Source organism: Macaca fascicularis, chromosome 15 (genome assembly GCF_037993035.2).
Source record: "Macaca fascicularis isolate 582-1 chromosome 15, T2T-MFA8v1.1".
In the NCBI taxonomy this organism is placed as follows: domain Eukaryota; kingdom Metazoa; phylum Chordata; class Mammalia; order Primates; family Cercopithecidae; genus Macaca; species Macaca fascicularis.
Window position 1 is genome coordinate 118,105,093 of NC_088389.1, and position 25,145 is coordinate 118,130,237.

The 25,145-nt window shown below is 45.1% G+C and overlaps 1 protein-coding gene across 7 annotated transcripts in view; it reads left to right on the plus strand.

Annotated features, from left to right (window-relative positions):
* The window catches only part of DAPK1 (death associated protein kinase 1), a 210,960-nt gene that overhangs the window by 179,180 nt on the left and 6,635 nt on the right, over nucleotides 1-25,145 (plus strand). For 6 of the 7 annotated variants that reach the window (XM_074017761.1, XM_074017760.1, XM_074017763.1 and 3 more), the window contains 5 exons: nucleotides 4,213-4,435; nucleotides 9,246-9,434; nucleotides 20,159-20,356; nucleotides 21,802-21,940; nucleotides 23,298-23,418. In XM_074017761.1, the coding sequence (XP_073873862.1) occupies nucleotides 4,213-4,435; nucleotides 9,246-9,434; nucleotides 20,159-20,356; nucleotides 21,802-21,940; nucleotides 23,298-23,418 (870 nt within the window). Of the gene's footprint in view, nucleotides 1-4,212; nucleotides 4,436-9,245; nucleotides 9,435-20,158; nucleotides 20,357-21,801; nucleotides 21,941-22,984; nucleotides 23,119-23,297; nucleotides 23,419-25,145 lie in introns of those variants that run through there. The other variant, XM_065530772.2, reaches the window with a different exon arrangement.

Sequence of the window (25,145 nt, forward strand, 5' to 3'; positions counted from 1 at the left end):
CAGGACAGACGAGTGTGCTGAAGCTCAACGTGTCAAGATCCACAGGCACGAAACAGGAAGAAAGAGCTGCAAGCAGATTCGTGGCGCAGTTTCTTTACCAAAATGGGGCACCCGGGATCCAGTGACTGGATTTAACCAGGAACAGTTTTCTGCCTTCTCCCGATCTCAGATGAAGCAGACTCGGGCTGGTACCAAGAATCTCTGTGTGTGGGGAGCTGCGTGTCAGGGAATAGCTGAGGAAGTTTCATCTGCCCCTTGGGATGCTCACCTTGGAAGGTGACCACTGTTCAGCACAGTGGACGCATCTCAGGTGCTCATGCATGGCGTGGTGTGGGTACAGCCTTGGACTCACAAGGAAGACCCAGGGCTGCTGCGGAAGGCTGGAGTAGGCTGGGAGGTGGAATTGCTCCAGGGTCGGTGGCAGCCCAGCAGCATGGGCGCACCTGCTGCATGTGGCACTGGGGAGAATTCAGAGCCCCATTCCTTCCAGCTAACAGGTGCCACCCCCAGTGAGTAACTCATAATAGAATCTGTCCAGCGTTTTTGCTGATTCAGGTAATCAGTCAGGGACATTGCTGTCAAGACCCCCAGCCCTTTCCTTTCCCTGTGGTGCTCTGTCTCTGAACCTGTTGGGATTTGAGGTCAGAAGAAGACACCAGAGTAAGGACCACCTCATGTTCTACAGATCATCGTTCGGTGTCGTGACCTCCACCCCAGCTGCCCCAGCATTTTACAGCAAGCCTTGTGTCATGCTCCCTTGATCCTCATAAAGTAGAATTTATAGACAGGGGCGTACCTACTACACAGATAGTTTCAAAAGATCATTAGTGTGCCCTAACTGTAATACAACACAGACCTCGTGGGAGCATGCGCATAGTGAAATATGCTGGATGTCAGTATGCATGTGCTAGGACACAGGCAGGAGGAGACTGGGAAACCCGGCTGGTCCCTGCACCCACCCGCAGGGTCAGTGAGTGCAGCCCGCACAGACGCCCGTGGACACTGGAGGGCTGGGATGGCAGCTCCAATGCCACAGCATCGTGCTGAGCTGATGTACAGAAGTCGGAGACAGCACTCAGGAAAGAAAAGGAAAAAAGCAAAGTGTAATTGTTTGCCAGTCTGTAAAACAGCAGCATTCGTGGATAACTCAGTATATATTAAATACTGCCCCCAAAACCCTCTGGATGATGTGTAAGATGTAAAGTTCTCAGCTCAGATGACTGTCAACAGGCTTTTCCCCTATATAAATGCTCATCAGATGCTCAGAAGTCAGGGGACCCGGGAGAATTCTTCGCTGTGAGGGGCATTTTGTTACACGGTGTCTGAACACACAGCCAGCTGCAGGCGCATCCCCTCAACCTTGTGGGAACTAAAATGCAACCTCAGATTTCCACAGTGCCCACCAGGGGTCAGTATAGTTCCTGGTGAGGAAGTCTGGTCCTGGCTTAGGAATTGAAAAGGGAGATAGGAAAATCAAAGCCTTCAGGAGAGTTATGTGTGAGCTTGTAGTGATGCAGTTATAATAGCAAAAGTAACACTGGCTTTTGCTGCTGGAAGAGATCAGCAGTAAGTGAGCACCTCCCAGGATTTAGAACTGAAGGAATGGTCCCGCCAGGTATAGATCACAAAGAGATGCCCTTGTGTGGGTCCCTCTGAGTTCTGTCATTTATATGACACTGGTTTATGGAGATTCTATACCTGCTGGGGCTGGGAATTCCATCTGTCCCCGCAGATGGGCTCCTGGTCTAGAAAGGCAGAATGCCTCATAGGGTCACCCTGGAGAGCCACGCATTGTGGGAAGAAGCTTCCAGGAGGAGATGGCAGTCAGGACAGGTTTTGTGGGTTTGTGGGAACTGCAGGTTAAAGCAGAGGGGTCCTCCTGGGTGAGGGTGAGGAAGAGGCCTCAGGCTGCACCTCATGGCTCCAAACAGGTCCTCGTTAGGGAGCAGGGCAGGAGTGGTGGGAAGAGATGTTGGCCTGTGAGGGGGTGTGACACCAGGGTGGCATGGTCAGTGCCACATCACGTAAGCCTTGAGTAGGTTCCCTTGGGTGCACTGAACACTTTGCCTACACTATCCTGTTAAAAGCTCTTATTTGGTATTAGATGTGAAATCATTCACACGTCTGTGTCTCCCCAAGACCATGGATCTGGGCTGAGTCTGGATTTTCCTGTTGTCAGCACTGCGCTTAGCATGGGGCTGGGGGGCCTCCCTGAGTGAATGAAGGAGTGAGTGAGTAGAGAACTATTTCATTCTGTGGAGCCTCCTGCTTCTCCCTATGGGATGGAAAAAGAAGAAAGTAATGAGGATATTGTGTTCCCAGCCCCCTCTGCAGCATGGAGCTTGTACCTTGGAGTGCCCCTTCCCTCATCCTCTTGTCCTGTTACTGCCCTAAAGGATCCAGACCCCTCCACACAGAGAGGGACCGATGCTCTAGCTGGTCAGACAGGGCTGATCCTATTTCATGATTAAATTGAAGGCTTCTAACTTTCTCGGCCTCCTGGCTTTCCATTTTCTTTCAGCCTCTTAATTGATTAGGGTAAATTTTTGATTTTTTTTTATTTTATGTGTTTGGTTATATATATATATATATATATATATATATATATATAAATTTTTTTTTTTTTTTTTTTTTTGAGATGGAGTCTCGCTCTGTTGCCCAGGCTAGAGTGCAGTCGCGCGATCTTGGCTCACTGCAAGCTCCGCCTCCCGGGTTCACACCATTCTCCTGCCTCAGCCTCCCGAGTATCTGGGACTACAGGCGCCCACCACCACACCTGGCTAATTTTTTGTATTTTTAGTGGAGATGGGGTTTCACTGCATTAGCCAGGATGGTCTCGATCTCCTTACCTCGTGATCCACCCACCTTGACCTCCCAAAGTGCTGGGATTACAGGCGTGAGCCACCGTGCCTGATTTGTTGTAGGTCTGTTCCTAGGCTTCTTAGGTTGCCATGTGGTTGAAACCAAAAGTGATGGTAGATATTTTTAATATTCACATACAGGTGACATTGCCATGAAGTTAAATCAAAAGTGCTAGTAGGTAGTTAACAGTAAGATAAAGCTCCTATTCCAAACCTACAGTTATGAAGTGGACATTTGGGCCATCCAATTATGTTTTTCTGATAAATTTCTAAATAAAGTATGGGGGTTTCTCCCCCCCCAAAAAATTGAAGGCTTCACAGTTGCTCCACCCATCTTGTCATGCATCAGAATGCAATGGAAATAGGCAATTCTTAGAGACAGACAACATCTCTGTGGTTGCCAGGGGCTGAGCAAACAGGGGAATGCCAAGTGAATGCTCACGGGTACGGAGCTCCCTTTTGGGGTGACACAAATGTTCTGGAAGGAGACAGTAGTGATGGTCTGCAGCACTGAAAATGCACTAAAAGCCTCTGATTCTCACACTTGAAAATGGTTACTTTGATGTTATGTGAATCTTACCTGAATTTTCTTTCTTTTTTTTTTGAGACAGAGTCTCGCTCTGTTGCCCAGGCTGGACTGCAGTGGCCGGATCTCGGCTCACTGCAAGCTCCGCCTCCCGGGTTTACGCCATTCTCCTGCCTCAGCCTCCCGAGCAGCTGGGACTACAGGCGCCCGCCACCTCGCCCGGCTAGATTTTTGTATTTTTTAGTAGAGACTGGGTTTCACCGTGTTAGCCAGGATGGTCTCGATCTCCTGACCTCGTGATCCGCCCGTCTCGGCCTCCCAAAGTGCTGGGATTACAGGCTTGAGCCACCGCGCCCGGCCTCTTACCTGAATTTTCAAAGTTTTCATTGGTGATAGAAATAAACATACCGTCAGGCACGGTGGCTCACACCTGTAATCCCAGCACTTTGGGAGACTGAGGTGGGCAGATCACCTGAGGTCAGGAATTCGACACCAGCCTGACCAACATGGAGAAACCCCGTCTCTACTAAAAATACAAAATTAACCAGGCATGGTGGCGCATGCCTGTAATCCCAGATACTCGGGAGGCTGAAGCAGGAGAACCACTTGAACCCGGGAGGCGGAGGTTGCGGTGAGCTGAGATCATGCCATTGCACTCCAGCCTGGGCAACAAGAGTGAAACTCCATCTCAAAAAGAAAAAAAAAAAAAAGAAAGAAACTTACCCTCAGCATGGGTAAAAACTGCACGCTGGGAATTAGGAACCTTGAGAATCATTATTTGCCTCTTTTCCTGTCACTCACTGGCTCTTTCTCATCCGTGCTCAGGATACGCACCGAGGATTCTTCATCCAGCAGCTCCGACCCACACAGAACCTGCAGCCAAGAATTAAGCTCAAGCTGTTTGGCCACTCGGGATCCGGGAAAACCACCCTTGTAGAATCTCTCAAGTGTGGGCTGCTGAGGAGCTTTTTCAGAAGGCGTCGGCCCAGACTGTCTTCCACCAACTCCAGCAGGTTCCCACCCTCACCCCTGGCTTCTAAGCCCACAGGTAGGAACCTCCACGCTGGCCCCTGTCTTTCCAGCAGGTGTTGGCTTCTACTCTCTCTCTTCTCAAGGTCTGGCGGGGAAGGCAGTTGTGTTTGGGTCACTTGCCCTGTACTGGACCCTGTGGCCTTAGTGGGTTTCAGGTCCAGGTTGGCTGGCGGCCTTGTGTGTGCTGCCTGTTGTCCAGCAATAGCAAACTGACTTGGCAGTAGCAAAACCAGGGCCTCTCTGAAATCACAGCCACAGACACAAAGGTCCATCCTCATAAATGTGCAAACTGCAGAATTTGCACAGTCAGCTTTGGGGACACAATTGCACATTGCATTGCATTCTACTCAGGGGCTCTGGCCTTAAAGACTAAAAGAGCTCAAACTCAAACAGTCCAAGCATAGCACAGATCAAGTACCAGCCCAAGAAGGGTCCTCACCCCTTATCCTTCTTTCTGGAGTGCTACAGGCAGACCCAGTGTTGTAGATACGTAGAGCAACAAAAAGGGATTTCTAGGAAGCACCATCCTGCTCAGTTCAAGGTTGGAGAGGGGTTTCCAGAGGCTCCTTAGTGGTTTTCAGGGATGGTCTCTCTGGTCACATCCACCCTCCTTGGGAAGCTTTGCTGCCTTCTGGGCCTGCCACAGACAGGGTTATGGATTCACGTTAGGGGGCTGTCAGGAAACACCTGGCAGTGAGCAAGAGAAAACGATGCAATCTTGGGTGTGATTCCAACTGAATCCTCCTCTAGACAGAGCGAGTTCGTTTGTGGAAAGATGAGAGACCTTGAAGAGTTTCCTAAACCAGAACAGTTTTGTGCTTCGTGTCTTGATTCATTCTCTGTATATGATGTCACAGAAGAGCCAGGTCTGTTCCCCAGGTGGACACCAAATGTGTTAAAGTTTGTGTTTCTCTTACATCCCCTCAGTGAGGGAGGATGTTAGGGGCCATGGGTAGCTGTGGAGAGTTGGCTGAGATTTATATGCCCTTTTCAACTTCTGGTCTCTGAACACAGCTATAGAATTGAAATGAGGAGAAGAAAGAATAACCAAAACAGAGTTATAATTTGTATTATTATATTGCTGATACATATGTCAATATTATAGAGCACTGTGTGCCAGGAACTGGGAGAAATACGGTCTGAATGACACCTCATTTAGTCCACGTGACGGCTTCCGGGGTGTTTTTACCGCTGTTTCACTACAGCCTTGAGGAGTCAGTTGGCTTCCTGAGGCGCACAGGTGGAAAATCCCAGAACATCTGGTGCCTGAGCCAGTGCTTGTCAATGACACCCTGCCTAAGGAATTCACGGGCACACCTTTCCATTTTCCAGTGTGGTTTCTTTTTTTTTTTTTTTTTTTTTGAGATGGAGTCTCGCTCTGTCTCCCAGGCTGGAGTGCAGTGGCCGGATCTCAGCTCACTGCAAGCTCCGCCTCCCGGGTTTATGCCATTCTCCTGCCTCAGCCTCCCGAGTAGCTGGGACTACAGGCGCATGCCACCATGCCTGGCTAACTTTCATATTTTTAGTAGAGGTGGGTTTTCACCATATTGTTCAGGCTGGTCTCAAACTCCTGACCTTGTGATCTACCGGCCTTGGCCTCCCGAAGTGCTGGGATTATAGGCGTGAGCCACCGCGCCCACCCTCCGGTGTGATTTCTGCTCTAGTTGAGGATTTAAGTGGGATTCAGTTGCTCTCTTAGAGGGAGGCAGGCTGCTTCTGCTGTGGTTAAGGTCACTGCAACCTGAACCTCTGTGGTTGGGAGGGTGGGATATGAGAGAGAGAGAGAGTGAGAGGGAGAAAGAGGTTATGAGGTCATGATCTGGAAAGTTTGCAAGGCCTGAGTGGGTGTGCAGATGATGTTCAGGAGTGCCCATTGTGGAGTCCTGGGAGGGGGCAATGTCACCTGTGGCTCTGCCCTTGGCCTCAGACGTGAGGTATCCATGGCCTCGCTTCTGCTCAGTATCTGTGTCTGGTCTTTGCAGCGGGTTCCTAGTGAAGGGTGTCTCAGGGTGACCCTTTTTCTGCATGCCCCACTGTGGGGACAGCATCTTTAGCCGGGGCTCAGGGAGGGGGTCCTGGCGTGGGGACAGAAGCCCCTCTGCATGAGAGCCCTGAGGTGTAGTCACACCAGCTGCTTTCAGCCCAGCCATGGCGTCTGGGGAGGAGGCGGCCATCCTGGTCCCTGGGCCCCCACGGTCAGGACAGCCTGCCCCTGGTGGAGGTAGTGTGCGCTGGTGGGTGCCCCTGAAGCCTGTTGGCTGAGGGATCCCTGGGCGGAAGGCACAGCTCGGCAGCTGGAGTTGGAGGTGGATGAGACAGAGAGGATGCCCCCATCCCTAAACTGGGCGGGTCACCAGGCACTTGCTGCCCTCACAGCTTGTACGTCAGCATCAGACAATGCCCTGGAAATGCAGAGCAGGGCACAAGCACAGGACACCGCGAGGGCGGCCTGGGGAGATTGGACTCTGGCAGAGGGTATGTGTGCTGGGGGCCGACGGGGCAGCGTGGCTTTGTTAGACACCCGAGGAACTGCCGCCCCTGAGCGTGCCTCCAGGGACTGGGCCTGGTTCCTGAAGCAGCACCACTGTCACCTACTGGGGATACTGCTGGTGCCTGGCAGACCGTGCTGGGGTCTCTTTTAGGCCAGGGCTCCCGTGACCTCTCCTAGAATTGTCAGGCCCTTTTCCCTTCAATGGGAGAGATGCCTACATGGCGACATTTATATCATAAGACAGCAAGAAGTTTGCTTTTAGAGTTTTGGCCCTTTGCCACTGCCGTTCTCTTGAGAACGCTGGAGGCCAAGGCTGAGCTCCCAGCCAGGAGATGGGACAGGGTGCACTTGAAAGTTGTCTGTTGCACACATCACTGAGCTGTGGGGACACTGAGGGTTGTGGCTGTTGAGCTATGGGAAGGAAAACATTCAAGGTCATAGGAGGCATGAATGTCCAGGAAGAGCATTTGAAGAGGCCATTCCTATTCCCGTGGAGAGGAACCTGCAGAAGGAATTCCCAGTGACCCAGTGAAGTGGGTCTCCTGGGTGTTGCCACGTTACACCACCAGGAGGCAGTATTAACAAAAATGATTTCCTGGGATTTCAGTGCTTCCCCATGAAATTATTGTTTTCATAACACCTTGTACAAAGCCTGTCCTAACCTTTTATCCTCCCAATGAAAACTGCCACCGAGGAGCAGGAATGACTGCTGTTTACCAACGTCTGCTCTCCTCATTAAGCACACGGCCACATGCCACTTAAACAAGGCTTGTTCCTGACAGGCAGTCACCTAGACACAGATTCCAGGTCACAGGGAAATGGACAGACCCATTCTTGGGCAACCCCACAGCTTTTGTCAGACTGGAATTAACAATATGCAGAGAAATACACTAAAATGGCAGCTGTGTTGACATCAAGGCTTAACATCATTTTGCTTTTGTTTTCTATTTACATTCCTATCTGCCAACTTCCTACAGAAATATAATGTGTGTTTGTGTTTTTAAGAATAAAGCTTGCCCTCCAAGTGCCCTTTCTCCTTTCCCTGTACCTAACTCTGCCCTTAGGATCCACTTTTCTTCTCCTCATCCCCTCCGTTGGATACCCCCATTATCCAGGTCCGAAGTCTTAACTCTTTGGTCTTTAAGTAAGGGATTACCTTGGTGTTTGGATCGTCTGTTTTAAAGTCAGATACCCAGGTGAAATGGTCACTTCTTTAGTGCCTTGCAATGTCTGTTGTATTAATTGTAAACCAACGATACTGCAGTTAAGATCAATGAACCCCTTCTCCAATGCTATTCATTCACCAAGTTCTTACGGAGCACCCTCCGTGGGCCCTGGGTCACAGTCCTGACCAGAAAGGCAGCTTCTGCCTGCACAAGCCTGGTGGGAGAGTTGGGGAGAGGGTCAGGCCAGTGAGTAGCTGAGACAGCGAGGAAGCACAGGCTCTATGCCCAAACACAGGGGATCCAGACTCTGTTGTTCAGCTCCCCTATGACACCCACAAGTTCACCATTGTTTGCGTAGTGTTTCCTTTAAACTGACTCACTTTTTAAAATGTACTGAAATACATTGATTTGAAAATGAAACAGTTAATATCCCTATCACAAATGGGAACCCAGTACCACTGCCATAAGTAAAAAGAAATGCAGTGAACAGCAACCAGTGTGAATAAAATCCAGCTCTACGCTGATGCCCACACCCTCTTTATTAAAGGGGAAGATGAGCAGGTGTTGAGGAAATGCTAAAATCGGAAGGCCCCAAGCACAGACTTGCTCCAAGTACAACCGAAAGGCCTTCAAGGGAGTTTCAGAAAGGAGGAGCTCTCACAGTGTGTGATGCAGCGTTATTTAACCATGGCCTGCTACTGTCTGAAATCATTTTCCATTTCACTGCAATAATAATCTCATGTGCAAGAGAGAGAAGTCGCTCAGCGGGAGGTGGAGGCAGACAGAGACTGTGAGTATCAGAGAAGTAGCAGGAAGTGACAAGGGAAGAAACCCGACCTCTGTCCTCCCACCCTCTCCACCGCCTCCCCTTGACTGACCCTAAATCACATGGCAGGCCAGCCTAGAGACGCAGTCCCCAGGACCAGCCACCCAGGCACAAGGCGGGGCAGAAAATGGTTGTGGGGAGGTAGAGCCAGCGGAAAAGCCCACAGCCTGCCTGGGAGCACTGCTGCTCTGCGCGTGTGATGGCAGACACACTCAGCCTGAAGCCAGAGTTGGGGTGGGGACAGAGGCGTGCTTCCGATAAGGAAACCTCAAGGCCAGCCTGGGAGGGAGACAGGCGCACGCTGCCCCCTGCGAGTACTCATGTGATCCTTTCTGTCCTGCAGTCTCAGTGAGCATCAACAACCTGTACCCAGGCTGCGAGAACGTGAGTGTGAGGAGCCGCAGCATGATGTTCGAGCCGGGCCTTACCAAAGGGATGCTGGAGGTGTTCGTGGCCCCGACCCACCACCCACACTGCTCCACTGATGACCAGTCCACCAAGGCCATCGACATCCAGAATGCCTATTTGAATGGTATGCCCTGCCTACCCCAAGGGAAGGACCTCAGGTTTCCCTTTGACAGGGCTTCCAGCCAGTCATCCCTAATGGGAGCTTGTCCTGGGCTGTATCTGTCACTTCTAGAAGGAAATCCAACACAGACTGATATTCAGAGTGAGCCAGGATTGAAGCGTGGCTGGCTACCATCCCTAAACAGTAAAACTAAACACCAGGGTATTGTCAGCACCTAGTAAAGCACTTGGCATACAGTAGGTGCTTGATAAATGACTGTTGAGTAAGTTAATAATATTTGTACATATTTATGGGGTACATGTGAAATTTCGTTGCACGTATAGAATATGTATGTAATGATCAAGTCAGATTATGTGAGGTATCCCTCACTTGGAGTTTTTATCAATCATTTCTATGTGTTGGGAACATTTCAAGTCCTGTCTTCTAGCTATTTTGAAAAATACAACGCATTGTTAACTATAGTCACCCTATTCTGCTGTTGAACATTAGAACGTATTCCTTCTATCTACTGTACATTTGTACCCATTAACCAACATCTCTTCATTCCCCCTACCCGCCCCGCACACACACACAGCCTTCCCAGTCCCTGGTATCTATCATTCTACCCTCTACCTCCATAAAATCAACTTTTTTAGCTCCCACATGTGAATGAGAACATGCAGTATTTATCTTTCTGTGCCTGGGTTATTTGACTTAACATAATGTCCTCCAGTTCTATCCATGTTGCTGCAAATGACGTAATTTCATTCTGTTTTATGTTCAAGTATAAATAGTATTCTGTTATGTGTATACCACGTTTTCTTTATTCATTTGTTCCTTGATGGACACTTGGGTCAATTCCATATCTTTGCTATTGTGAATAGTGCTGAAGTAAACATGGGTGTGCACTTATCCCTTTGATATACTGATTTCCTTTCCTTTGGAAAAATGCACAGTAGCAGAATTACTAGATCATGTATTAGCTCAATGTTTAGTCTTTTTGAGAAATCTCTATACTGTTTTCCATAATAACTGTACTAATGTATATTTCTACCAACGATATATAAGAATTCTCTTTGCTCTGCATCATTGCCAGCATCTGCCACTTTTTTTTTTTTTGTCTTTTTCATAATAACCATTCTGATTGGTGTAAGAGGATGTCTCACTGTAGTTTTGATTTGCATTTCTTGGATAATTAGTGATATTGAACATTTTTCTCATTTACCTGTTGGCCGTTTGTATGTCTTCTTTTGAGAAATTTCTGTTCAGGCTCTTTGCCCATTTTTGTTTTCCTTTCTTTATCAACTTGTATTTTAGATTCAGGGGTCCCTGTGCAGATTTGTTACCTGGCTATACTGCATGATGCTGAGGTTTAGGGTACAAATGATCCCAGCACCCAGGTACTGAGCATAGTACCCAACAGTTTTTCAGCCCTTGCCTCCATCCCTCCCACCCCCTCTAGTAGTCCCCAGTTTCTATTTTTGCCATGTTTACATCCATAAGTACTGAATGTTTAGCACTCCCTTATAAGTGAGACCATGCAGTATTTGGTTTTCTGTTCCTGTGTTAATTCACTTAGGATAATAGCCTCCAGCTCCATTCATGTTGCTGCAAAGGACATGATTTTCTTCTTTTTTATGGCTTCGTAGTATTTCATGATATATATGTACCACATTGTCTTTATCAGTCTGCCATTGATGGGCACCTGGGTTGACTCCACGTCGTTGCTGTTGTGAATAGTGCTGCAATGAACATACGAGTGCGTGTGTCTTTTTGGTGGAACAATTTGTCCCCTTTCGGATATATACCCAGAAAAGGGATTGCTGGGTCAAACGGTAGTTTTCTTTTTTGAAAAATCTCCAAGCTTCTTTCCACAGTGACTGAATTTATTTACATTCCCACAAACAATGTATAAGTGTTCCCTTTTCTTCATGACCTCACCAGCATCTCTTGTTCGGTTTTTTTTGTATTTTTAATAATAGCCATTCTGATTGGTGTGAAATGGTATCTCATTGTGGTTTTGATTTGCATTTCTCTGATGATTAGTGATGTTGAGCTTTTTTTCATATGTCTGTTGGCTATTTGTATGTCTCCTTTTGAAAAGTGTCTGTTCATGTCCTCTGCCCACTTTTTAATGGGGTTATTTGGTTTTTGCTTGTTGAACTCTTTTATAGATTCTGGATCTTAGATTATGCCTTTGTTGGATGCATAGTTTGTGAATATTTTCTCCCATTCTGTAGGTTATCTGCTTACTCTGTTGACAATTTCTTTTACTGTTCAGAAGCTCTTTAGTTAGGTCCTACCTGTCAATTTTTGTTTTTGTTGGCAATTGTTTTTGAGGACTTAGTCATAAATTCTTTCAAGGTCAGTATCCAAAATGGTGTTTCCTAGATTTTCTTCTAGGATTCTTATAGTTTGAGGTTTTACATTTACAGCTTTAATTCATCTTGAATTAATTTTTTTATATGGTGAAAGGTGGGAATCCAGTTTCATTCTTTTGCATATGGCTTGCCAGCTATCCCAGCGCCATTGATTGAATAGGGAGTCCTTTCCCTATTACTTATTTTTGTCAACTTTGTCACAGATCGGGTGGCTGTAGGTGTGCAGGTTTATTTCTGGGTTCTCTATTCTGTTCCACTGGTCTGTGTGTCTTGTTTTTGTACCAGTTTTGGTTACTGTAGACCTTTGCCCACTTTTTGATGGTACTGTTTGTTATTTTACTGTTCAGCTGTTTGAGTTCCTTGTATGTTCCAGATATTAATCCCTTGTCACATAAATAGTTTGCAAAATATTATCTCCCATTCTACAAATTGTCTCTTCACTCTGTTGATTGTTTCCCTTGCTATGCAAAAACTGTTTAGTTTAATACACTCTAAGTTGTCTATTTTTGTTTTTATTACCTGTGCTTTTGAGGTTTTATTTACAATATCTTTGTAGGACCAATGTCCTGAAGCCTGTCTTCTTCTAGTGGTTTTATAATTTAGGACATACATATGAGTCTTTAATCCATCCTGAGTTGATTTTTGTATATGGTGAGAGACAGGGGTCCAGTTGCATTCTTCTGCATATGGATATTCATTTATTTACCCTGGTAAATATTTATTTATTTATTTACCCAGGGTAAATAAATGCACCATTTATTTACAGGGGTGTTCTTTTCCCCAATATGTGTTCTTAGTGCCTCTGTCAAAAGTTATGCATTGTTAGTGCCTCTGTCAAAAGTTATCCAGGCTATGAATACCTGGATTTATTTCTGAGTTTTCTATTCTGTTCCATTGGTCTATGTGTCTGTTTTTATATATCAATACCATGCTGTTTTGGTTATTATAGCCTTGCAGTGTATTTTGAAGTCAAGTAGTGAGATGCCTCTAGCTTTGCTCTTTATGCTCAGGATTGCTTTGGCTATTTGGCCACTATTTTATTTCCGTACAAATTTTCAGGTTGTCTTTTCTATTTCTGTGAAAAATGACATTGGTATTTTGATAAGGATTGCATTGAATCTGTAGATTGCCTTGAGTAGCATGAGCATTGTCACAATGTTGATTCTTCCGATATATGACCACAGCGTGTATTTGCATTTTGTTTGTGTCCTTTTCAATGTCTTTCGTCTGTGTTTTGTGCTTTTCCTTGTAGGGGTCTTTCACCTCCTTGGCTGAATTTGTTCCTGGGTATTTTATTTTTATTGCAGCTATTGTAAATGGAATTGCCCTCTTGATTTCTTTCTCAGCTAGTTCATTATTGATGTATAGAAAGGTTACTGGTTTTTGTAGGTTGATTTTGTATCCTGCAACTTTACCTATTTATTATGAATTTATTTCTCTTATCTAAGAGTTTTTTGGTGGAGTCTTTAGGTTTCTGTAGTTACAAGACCATATCATTTGCAAAGAGGGACAGTTTGAGTTTCTCTTTTCTAGTTTATATGCTTTTTATTTCTTTCCCTTTTCCTGATTGTTCTGGCTAAGAATTCCAGTACTGTGTTGAATAGGAGTGATGTAGGGGGCATCCTTGTCTTATTTCAGATCTTAAAGGAAAAGCTTTCAGCTTTTCTCTATTCAGTATGATGTCAGCTATGGGTTCGTCATGTATGGCCTTTATTATATTGGGGTATGGGTTCGTCATGTATGGCCTTTATTATGTTGAGATATGTTCCTTCTGTGCCTAGTTTGTTGACTGCTTTTATCATGAAGGGATGTTGAATTTTGTCAAATGCTTTTTCGACATCTGTTGAGATTATGATATGGCTTTTGTTCTTTCTGTTGATGTGGTATATTTTGTCAATTCATCCTTGCATCCCTGATTATGGTATATCATCTTTTTTGTGTGCTGTTGGATTTGGTTATATTGTTGAGGTTTTTTGCATCTATGTTTATCAGGGATCTTGGCCCGTGTTGTTGTTGTCGTTGTTACATTCTTTTCTGGTTTTGTTATCATGGCAATGCTGGTTTCATGGAATAAATTAAGGAGAATTCCCTCCCCTTCAGTTTTTTGGAATAGATTGAGGAGAATCATTAGTTCTTCTGACATCCAAACCTGGACTTTCCTTTTTGGGGAGGCTTTTTAATACTGATTCAATCTCATTACTCATTATTGGTCTGCTCAAGTTTTCTATTTCTTTCTGATTCAATGTTTGTAAATTATCTGTCTAGGAATTTATCTATTTCCTCTAGATTTTCCAGTTAGCGTATAGTTGTTCATAATAATCTCTGATGATCTTTGGTATTTTTATGGCATCAGTTGTAATAGCTTACTTTTCATTCCTCATTTTGTTCTTTTGGGTCTTCTCTCTCTCTTTTTTTTTTTTCCCTAGGTCAGTCTAGCAAATGGTTTAGCAATTTTGTTCATATTATAAAAAAATTTTTCATTTCATCAGTTCTTTGTATTTTTTTAGTCTCTATTTTGTTTAGTTCTTCTCTGACCTTATTGTTTGTTTTCTTCTGCTAAATTGTGGTTGGGCTTGTTCTTGCTTCTCTAGTTCCTTGAGGTGCATCGTTAGATTGTTTATTGGAAAGTTTCTGAGTTTTTGATATAGGTGTTTATTGTTATAAACTTCCTTCTTAGCACTGCTTTTGCTGTAGGTTTTGGTCTTGTGCTTTGATTTTCATTTGTTTTAAGATTTTTTTTAAAATTTCTCCCCTAATTTCTTTCTTGACCCTGTGGTCATTCAGGAGCATGTTGTTTACTTTCCATGTATTTGTACAATTTCCAAAGTTCTTCTTGTTATCAATTTCTAGTTTTACTGCATTGTGGTTTGAGGAGATACTTGATATAATTTCAATTTTTTAAATATTTGTTGAGACTTTTCGTGTGTCCTGATACATGTTCTGTCCTGGAGAATGTTCTGTGTGCTGATAAGAAGAATGTATATTCTGTAGCTGTTGGATTAAATGTTCTATAAATGTCTATTAGGTCCATTTGCTCTAATATGCAGTTTAAATTCACTGTTTCTTTGTTAATTTTCTGTCTATATAATCTGCCTAATGCTGAAAGTGGGGTGTTGAATTACCTAAATATTGTTGTATTGAAGTCTATCTCTTCCTTATAGATCTAATAATATTTACTGTAAATATCTGGGTGCTCCAGTGATGAATACCTGTATGTGTAGAATTGTTATATCCTCTTGCTGAATTGATCCCTTTTGTATTATATAATGACCTTCTTTGTTTTTGTTTTACTGTTTTTGACTTAAAGTCTGTTTTATCTGCTATAAGTACAGCAACTTTTGCTCACTTTCGGTTTCCATTTTCATGGAATATCTTTTTGTATCCCTTTACTTTCAATCTATACGTATCTTTGTAGATAAAATGGATTTCTTGTCAGCAGCATATAGCTGGGCCATGTTTTGTTAGTCAAACAGCCAGTCTGTATCTTTTAGGTGGAAAATTAGTCCATATACATTCAAGGTTATTATTAATATGTGAGGGTTTATTCCTGTCATTTTATTAATTGATTTTTTGTTGTTTTGTATATTCTTTATTCCTTTCTTTCTCCTTCATTATCATTGTGGTTTGGTGGCTTTCTGTAGTTGTAATATTTGAGTCCTTTCTCTTCCTTAATATGTTTGCTCTACCAGTGGATATATGCTTTCATGTGTTTTCATGATGGAAGAATTGTCCTTTCACTTCCAGGTGTAGAACTCCCTTAAGCATTGTTTGTGGATTTGATCTAGTGGTGATCAATTCCTCCAGCTTTTCTTGTTTGGGGAAGACTTTATTTGTCCTTCACTTATGAAGCATAACTTTGCTGAGTGTAGTATCCTTGGCTTACAATTTTCGTCTTTCTGCTCTTTAAGTATAGCATTTCATTCTTTCCTGGCCAGTAGAATTTCTGCTGAGAAATCTGCTGTGAGTCTGATGGGCGTTCCCTTGTAAGTGACTAGATTTTTTTTTTTTTTCTGTTTTCAGACTTCCCTTTGTCTTTGACTTTTGACAATTGGACTATAATGTGCCATGGAGAAGACCTTTTTTCAATTGTATCTATTTGGAGATCTCCCCAGCTTCCTGCATCTGGATTTCCAAATCTCTTGCCAAACCTGGAAAGTTTTTAACAGTTATTTTAATAAATAGATTTTTTACCTCCTTCAGTTTCTCTTTACCTTTGGGACACCAAAAATTTGAATATTTGATTGCTTTATGGTGTCCCATATGTCACAAGAGCTTTGTTTATTTTTTTATTTTTATTTTTTTAATGTTGTCTGATTGGATTATTATAAAAGACCTGTCTTCAATTTCTGAAATTTTTTCTTCTGCTTGATCTAGTCTATTGTTGTAGCTTTTGAATAAATTTTCTATTTTATTCAAGAAGTTCTTCAATTCTAGAATTTCTATTTTGATTCTTTGGTAAACTTCTCATTAATATTCTGAGTTGTTTTTCTGACTTCTTCATGTTGTTTTTGTGGATTCTCTTGTACCTCACTGAACTTGTTTAATGTCATGATTTTGAACACTTTTTTTAGATTGCATAGGTTTATTTTTCATTAGAATCTGTTGCTGGAGAGTTATTATGCTCTTTTGGAGGTATAATATTTCCTTGCTTTTTCATGTTTCTTGTGTCCTTACATTGATATCTGTGCATCTGGTATAACAGTCACTTCTTTGAACTTTTTGAACTTGCTTTCATAGGGGAGGGCATTTTCCTGAAGATGTGTCTATGGTGTTGGTTGAGTAGGGCACTTTGGCTTTGATTCTGGGTGCATGCAGCAGCATAGTGGCCATATGATTTTTTTTTTTCAGCTGTAAATAGCTCCAGTGGTGTCTCATTTTCTCAGTGGCTTAGGGTATGGTTGTTAGTAGAGGCTGTGGTACAGTTTTTCTGGAGATGGGGATACCATGTAGGCCAGTCCTCAGAACCTCGTGGTGGCAGTGGTGAGCTGAGCATGCCTGTCCTTGGGCCCCAAGGTGGTATATGCTGGCACTGATACTAGTGGGTCCAGGTAGGTTGATTCTTGGGCCTCCAGGCAGCTTGCTCAAGCGCTGGTAGTAGCAGTGGGCCAGGTAGTGGGCCAGGTGGGTAGCAGTGGGCTGGGAGTAGCAGTGGGCCAGGTAGTGGGCCAGGTGGTTAGCAGTGGGCTGGGAGTAGCAGTGGGCCAGGTAGTAGGCCAGGTGGGTAGCAGTGGGCTGGGAGTAGCAGTGGGCCAGGTGGGTAGCAGTGGGCTGGGAGTAGCAGTGGGCCAGGTGGGTAGTCAGGTTCTCAGTTCCCTGGGCAGCAGGAGTGGTGTGAGTGATGGCAGTAGTCATAGTGAGACAACCCTCTGACTCACAAGCAGTCTGTGCTGATGTTGGCAGTGGCTGCAATGGGCCAGGCAGGCCAGTACCTAGCCCTGCAGGTGGCACATACAGGTGGGTTCCAGCTGTGATGATAGTGGTAGGTTGGCTGGGCGTGACCTCAGGCCACTGAGAGGAGTGCTCAGGTGCCAGCGGTGGTGGACTGGGCTGGGTCGTTCCCAGACCCCCAGACAGCATACTCCGGCTCTTAGGGGATCGTGGGGTCCAGCTCAGCAGGCCTGTCCTCGGGTCCGCTGGTGGTGCATGTGATCCCCACCCCTGGCCAAATGCTTGAGTCAGGGCGGCAGTGGCTGCACTGTGACTCTGCTACTGGGAAGAGTGGTCCTGCTTTCGGTGTCAGCAGCCATATGCAGCCAGCTGGGGAGGGTGTGCTTTGCACATACTTCAGACCCAGTGGACACAGCAGCAGCGGCTGCAGACGGGATTCCGCCCTCAGGACACATGAAAATGCACAGCCACTACTCTGCTAGGGATAGCGGGGTCTCCGTCAATGGCTCATGCCTAGACCTTGGTGGCAGCTGCCAGCCAAGGTGGTGGCTGCAGACAGAGATGTCAGTGGGACTCTAGGGATGGGGTGATGCCAAGGCCATTGGACTACAGAGCAGGATGCAGTCTAGGGGTGTTTGGAACATACAAATGGTGCCGCAGTGTAGCTGCTTAGGACTCAGAGAGTGCGTGGGAGCCAGCCTGAGCACCCTCTCTGGAGCAGTGCTGTTATGCGGTCTCCAGGCAGCTCCCTTGGCTCATCTCCAGGCCCATGGGGGTGGAGGGTCCCCCTGTACCGGGGGCAAAAATTGCGGGAGTTCATGGTCTGTGTGCATTTTGCTCTTTTTTTTTTTTTAATTGAGATGGAGTCTCGCTCTGTCGCCCAGGCTAGAGTGTGGTGGTGCAATCTCGGCTCACTGCAAGCTCTGCTTCCCTGGTTCACGCCATTCTCCTGCCTCAGCCTCCCGAGTAGCTGGGACTACAGGTGCCCACCACCACGCCCGGCTAATTTTTTTGTATATTTAGTAGAGACAGGGCTTCACCATGTGAGCCAGGATGGTCTCGATCTCCTGACCTCGTGATCTGCCTGCTTCGGCCTCCCAAAGTGCTGGGATTACAGGCGTGAGCCACTGTGCCCGGCGCATTTTGCTCTCTTAAAAGTAGAACTTTCTCCAAGCTCCCCAGACAGAACTGGCTGTGGCAGCACAGAGAGAAGAGAAGCTTGTCTTGGGACCCAGGCCCTGCTCCCATCTGCTCTCTCACAGCCACAACCTACATCAGGACCCCACACTCCAAGAGCCAATTTCTGGGTACCAGAACTTTCCACGCTTGGCCTAAGCAGCCAGCTTTGGAGGGTGGTCCCTCCTCCTTCACTACAAGACTGAGAAAAACCCTTTAGACTCCGACTGCGTCTTGACTGCAGGATTTTGGGTACAGAGTAAGCACTGAGGGGTAAACTAGGTAAAGAGAGCCTTCAAATCCTGTGGGGGAAGTGGTCCTGCCAGGCCCCAGAGGCCAGTGATGGGCGGCCACAGTCCTGGCAGGATGTGGCAGTGTAGAGGGGGGCATCTCAGGTTCATTGGAGGTTCCAGGCATCCTGGGAGCTGGCTCACCTGGCCAAGTCAGTCCCTGTTTTCACACCTGAGCATGCTTCTTGCTTCTGAGCAGCCTGGATAGGGCCCTCACTTACCTGGCCAAGTCAGTCTCTGTTGAGCCAAATTCAGGTGACTTTTCATAGTCACTGTTACAGTCAATATCCTATACCCTGGCATGTTCCCAAATTCATGTATACTTATTCAGGACAAGTCTTTTCACCCACCTTCTCTCATTTAATCCTCTGTGGGACTTTGTGAGTTTGGGAATCATGAACCTAAAGTGGGCAGTTTGTCCCTGGCTCCTTCCTTGTCAGGAGTAAATTCTGCAAGTAAAGGTGGAGTGTCTGTATTAAGGATATATGAGGCTACAACTGTGTCGTTATGGATGTGGTGTTCACACTTCTGCATAATATGACTTGGTGGATCTTTGTTTTTTCCCCAGGTGATTCTCTCTTTTTTTTAATATACCAATATTTGAGGGGGAGTAATACAAAATATATATGTATACACACACACACACTCTCTTCCATGTAAGCACCCAGGTATGCACATATATGTGTACATGCATGTTATGTGTGTGTGCGTGTGTAACACTCCAGGGTGTTAGAAGTAGTCATGGGATGGATAGATAGATATAGATAGATAGATAGATAGATAGATAGATAGATAGATACACACACAAATAATAATGAAGGTACTTAGGGAAAGAGTTAAGCAGGTATAGACATAAGTAGAGAAACAGACATGGATATACATGCTATAGATATGTAAGCGTGACGCAAGTCAATCTGGACTTCAGTAGATGTGTGTCTTAGTTCATTTTGTGTTGCTGTAACAGAATACTCAAGACAGGGTAATTGATAAGAAAAGAGGTTCATTTAGCTCATGGCTCTGCAGACTGGGAAGTTCAAGCGGCACGGCACCAGCATCTGCTTTGCTTCTGGTGAGAGCTTTCGAGCTGGGTCTAAGCGTAGCAGAAGGTCAAAGGGGAAGTCAACACATGGGAAGGGACAGAAACCTGCTTTACATCAACCCACATTCTCAGGACCTAATCTATTCCCACAAGAGTTAATCCATTCTCACGAGAGCAAGACCACACTCAGTCACTCTCACCGGCACCAAGCCATTTGGGAGGGATTTGCCCTTAGGACCCAAACACGTCCCACCAGGCGTCACCTCCCTCATCACCTCACTGAGCATCAGTGATTTCAGCGTGAGTTTTAGTGGGGAAAAACCATGCCCAAGTCATAACTAGATGTATACACATACAGAATTATGCCATAAGTATCACTATGCCTACTTCGAATCCTTGGAATGCTAAGAGAAATTATGATTGAAATTTAGTTAGTGATGTTTCACGATTGTTATCATTTTTCTTTTTCTGTAGGAGTTGGCGATTTCAGCGTGTGGGAGTTCTCTGGAAATCCTGTGTATTTCTGCTGTTACGACTATTTTGCTGCAAATGATCCCACATCAATCCATGTTGTTGTCTTTAGTCTAGAAGAGCCCTATGAGATCCAGCTGAACCAAGTGATTTTCTGGCTCAGTTTCCTGAAGTCCCTTGTCCCAGTTGAAGAACCCATAGGTGAGCTAAGTCCCTGCGGGCCAGTGATGTCCCAGCTGTGGTTGGCCAGGAATCACCTCCTCCTTCCAGGCTCCTGCTCTGCTCCTGCCACTGCTGCTGCTGGCCTTGCACCAGGCCATGAGCAGATCCCACTGTTTGCGGCTAACAGCTGAGCCACCTTCCTTTCTCCTTGCTGCTAGGAGACGTCCACTCTGAGAAGATTCCTGGGGCTCTGGTGTTCGTGGTGTTGTGCAGGGAGTTTTCATTTCACAATTGCATATTCCCGCCTCAAAGGCCAATTTCTGAACAATCCTTTGAAAGGCATTTCTCACTTTCTTTCTACACTTGAGAGCCACGGCCATTGTATGTTGGGTGCAAAATGGAATTCCTGCTTGGATAGCTACTGCACCTTTACCTAAAGGGTACAGAATTAGTCTGCAGAATGAGCTCTTCTTCATCCTGTAATTCCACTAAGAAATGGAGAAAGAGGCCGGGTGCAGTGGTTCACGCCTGTAATCCTAGCACTATGGGAAGCCGAGGGGGGTGGATGGCTTGAGCTCAGGAGTTCAAGATCAGCCTGGCCAACATGGCAAAACCTCATCTCTACAAAACATACAAAAACTTAGCCAGGTGTGGTGGCGTGTGCCTGTAGTCCCAGCTACTTGGGGGACTGAGGCAGGAGGATTGCTTGAACCTGGGAGGTTGAGGCTGCAGTGAGCCGAGATCGTGCCTCTGCACTTAGACTGGGTGACACAGTGAGACCCTGTCTCAAAAAAAAAAAAAAAGAGAGAAATGAAGAAAGGGAACATGTTGACGAAATGTGTTAACTTTATTCCCAGAGGAGAGGATAACATGAAGTAAACTTCTTTTGGTCTTTGCCCACAAGAGAAGCAGCCTTCCCTGGTGAAATGCCACACTCAGCAGTCAATTTTTTTTTCCAGAAAAGCATTTAATAAGACAAGGAATTGGGCTTAATGCCTCTCTGGGTACTGCCAGTTTTGCCTCTTTCTTTCTCCTTTTTTTCATTTGTTTTAAACACTCCCCTAAGTGAGAGGCTGTTTGTGTGACTTGCAGGTTTGTATCTCTCAGCCGTCTCTGTGGTGTTGCTGCACTCTGAGGTCTCTCTTTGGTCTTGTAAATGGCATCCCCCTTGTCAGAGGTTAAATTTTCCCTCTCCTTGTAAGTAGGGGCTATTTGGAGACTGAAAAACTGTCTTTGTCATTCTGGTCCACTTTGAGCAACCTTCCTTGTGGCCTAGGAGATGGGCTCATCCTGTCGTTGGCCAGGCTGGGGCCTTCTAGGGTCACAGTGCGCAGCGGGCATGGGGCCTTCATGTCTGTGGCAGGTTGCCCTTGTACCTGGAGAGTCGGCCTGGGCATGAGGCCAACACACCCCCCTCACCTGGGCAGGAGAGGCGGCCAGGTAGGAGGACCCACGCCCTGAAGCAGTTCCCTCTCTGTCCCCAGCCTTCGGTGGCAAGCTGAAGAACCCACTCCAAGTTGTCCTGGTGGCCACCCATGCTGACATCATGAATGTTCCTCGACCAGCTGGAGGCGAGTTTGGATATGACAAAGACACATCGTTGCTGAAAGAGATTAGGAACAGGTGAGGGGCAGCCATTTAGTCTCCAGCTCATGGATAGCCTCCTCTCCCTGAGAACTGAAGCAGAGGTGTGAAAAGTACAGAGGAAGCCTCATGAACCAGAGAAAGGTTTTAAAGGTCGTTCTTTCTTGGTCGACTCTTTTCTTGTACAGGTTGTGTATCCCTTATTGGAAATGATTGGCTTTGGAAGTGTTTCTGATTTCCTATTTGTTTGGATTTTAATATATTTACGTATACATAGTGGTTGAACATCCTAATTCAAAAATTCTAAATCTGAAATGCTCTAATGACCATTTCTTTTGCATGTCTTGTCTTTGCCCAAAAAGTTTTTGGATTTTGGAACATTTCAGATTTCTGGATTAGGGATGCACAACCATTATTTTTCATGTTTATTAAAACAATGAATCCACATAATAAATCAAATACCGATGAAGAGCACGTGATGAAAGGCAGCCGTCTTTCCCCTTCTTCCTACCTCCCAGCAACACTGCCCGGAAGTGACTTCTTTTAGCTCTTTAGATTTCAGTACGCAGTATTCAGTGTTCAGAAACACTCATCAGTGTAGCTTACAATATAACTTGCAACCTACTAGTGAGTCTTAAAATTCATTTAGGAAGTCATGGCCAATTCTTTTTAAAATGGGATGAATGCAATGGGATAGGATAGGATAGGGCAGGACAGGACAGGACAGGATAGGATAGGATAGGGTAGGATAGATCAGAGTACTTTTCAAGTCAAGTATTATTTTGTAAGACGTTTGTTTCACTGATGAGTATGGGTATGTATAGGATTATGATGCAAAATATGTTTTTACTTAGAGTCTATCGAAAAAGTTTGAACCTGCAGCTTTATATAATATACTAGTATCTCTGATCTTGCATTATCAACTTGAGACACTTATCTATTGTCTTGAGACACTATATCTGTTGTCAGATATAAAAATGGGGCTTCTATTAATATTTTTAGGTCAGTGTTGTAGCTTTTGCATTCACACCTCTATTCTTAGTCCCTCCACTTTCCACAGTATCTCTTGTCCTCACTTGTAAGGTGCGAGCATTAGGCCTCACCTTTCCTGCCTCGGGAGAAGCTGACATCTGTCCATGCTGTGTTCCTGCTGCTTCGTGCAAACCTGAAGTTCCCGCTCCTGTGACTCTGAGTGTATGCCAGTTTCCCCACGTCTCTGCACCCACTGTGACGAGGCAGAGCCCACCAACAGCAGGGATGGGGAGGGGCCTTTGCAAGGACACCAGGACTTTCCTTGCCTCCTACCAGGCTCTTGAGCCAGTAGGAGCCTGGCCCCTCCATAGAAAGGCCTGGGGAGATTGAGTCACTGCTGAGGAGGCTGCTGCTCTTCCCTTAGGTTTGGAAATGATCTTCACATTTCAAATAAGCTGTTTGTTCTGGATGCTGGGGCGTCTGGGTCAAAGGACATGAAGGTGCTTCGAAATCATCTGCAAGAAATACGAAGCCAGATTGTTTCGGTAAGTACACCCTAGAGAGGGCCTGGACCCCTTTGTACTTCCTGGTTTGCCTTCAGTTTCAGGGAACTGTTTCATAGTAGGACCCAGTAAGAGGTGTCTGCCTGGACATGTTTTCATTCTAGTGCTCTGGGAAAAGAAAGGAAGACTAGAGAAACAAGGAGACGATGGGAGATAAAAGGTTATTAAGGGCAAAGGTGGACCACTTCAATTTTATGAAATTCTTACCAATTTATTGGTTTCTTTAAAAACACTTATTTTATTTTTTCAGAGACAGGATCTCACACTGTCATCCAGGCTGGAGTACAGTGGTGTGATCATAGCTCACTGTAGCCTTGAACTCCAGGGCTCAAGCAATCAGCCTGCCTCAGCCTCCCAAGTATCTAGGACTATAGGCACGCACCACCACGTCTGGCTAATTTTTTTGATTTTTGGTAGAGACAGGGTCTCACTGTGTTGCCCAGGCTGGTCTCAAACTCCTAGGCTTAGGTGTAAGCCACCATGTCTGGCCAATTAAACAAAAAAAAAAATTTCAAAAGTGACTTATTGTGGAATATTTTAAAAATTCAGAAAAGTAGAAAAACAGTCACAAACTTTTTTGAAAGACAGAAAAGAATAAATGAACAAAGGGAATGAGACTGCATTCTTGGGTTGTAAGATATGACTGAATATTTTATTTTCCCCTAGTTATATAAATGTAATACAATTTCAGTTAGCATCTGAATGGGTTGAGGGGATTGGGATTTTTATCTTAAAATTTCCATGGAAAAATTAATTGAACATATTATAAAGCCCCTGATAATCAATACAGCTAAATAGGAGGAAAAGCTTAGAGAGTGTAGAAGTAAATCATAATATCTTTAGAAATGTAATGGAAAATAAATATGTTATTTGAATTTAATGGGGTAAAGATTATTTAATAAATGAACCTGGCACAACTGGCTATTTGTCCGGAAGGAAATAAAGTTGGATTCCTACACCCTACAAAGTCCAAAAATAAATGGATTAAAACTTTTAAATGTAAAAACATAAACCAATAAATATCTTGAATAGAAATTGTGGAGAGTGTATTTTCAAAATAACTAGGGACTGAGGAAACCTGTTAAACCAAGATCTAAAACCCTAGAAATTTTAAAAGAAAATACATCTATTTGAAAATCTAAAAATTTTTTAAATTTTTTTCTGGCAAACAAGTAAACAAAGCTGAAAGGTGAAATAGGCTTGGAAAAAGCCTTCTCAATGCATTGGACAGATAAAGGGTCACATCATAATGCTCAAAAAGCTCTCCAGAATTGGTAAGAAAGGGGCAGGCATCCCAGTGGAGAAGTGGTGGCATTCACTCTGGACTCTTCCTGCTGCCCAGGCCTGAGGACAAATGTGGGCAGATGCCTGTCTCTCTCTCTTACCTTTAAAGCTGCCTCTGGGTGTATCTCTCTCTCTCTTTTTTTTTTTTTTTTTTTAACTGCTTTGCTAATAGGAAAATGCTGTGCTTTCCACACCAGATTCGCGTTCCAGACATGCTTGCAGAATTCTCGGGAAACCCTTTCCTGCCTCCAGTAAACCCTGCCCTTCACACCAGATATCCTCTTTGGGGCATCCCCATTGTGGCATCATCAGAAGATAGGGGGTAGTCTGGTGAGGCCTGGGAGGAATCTGTCACAGAAACCGGGGCGGTGATCTGGGAACTAACAGTGATCTGTGAGGCCCCAGCGCTTCCCCACCAGGTCTGG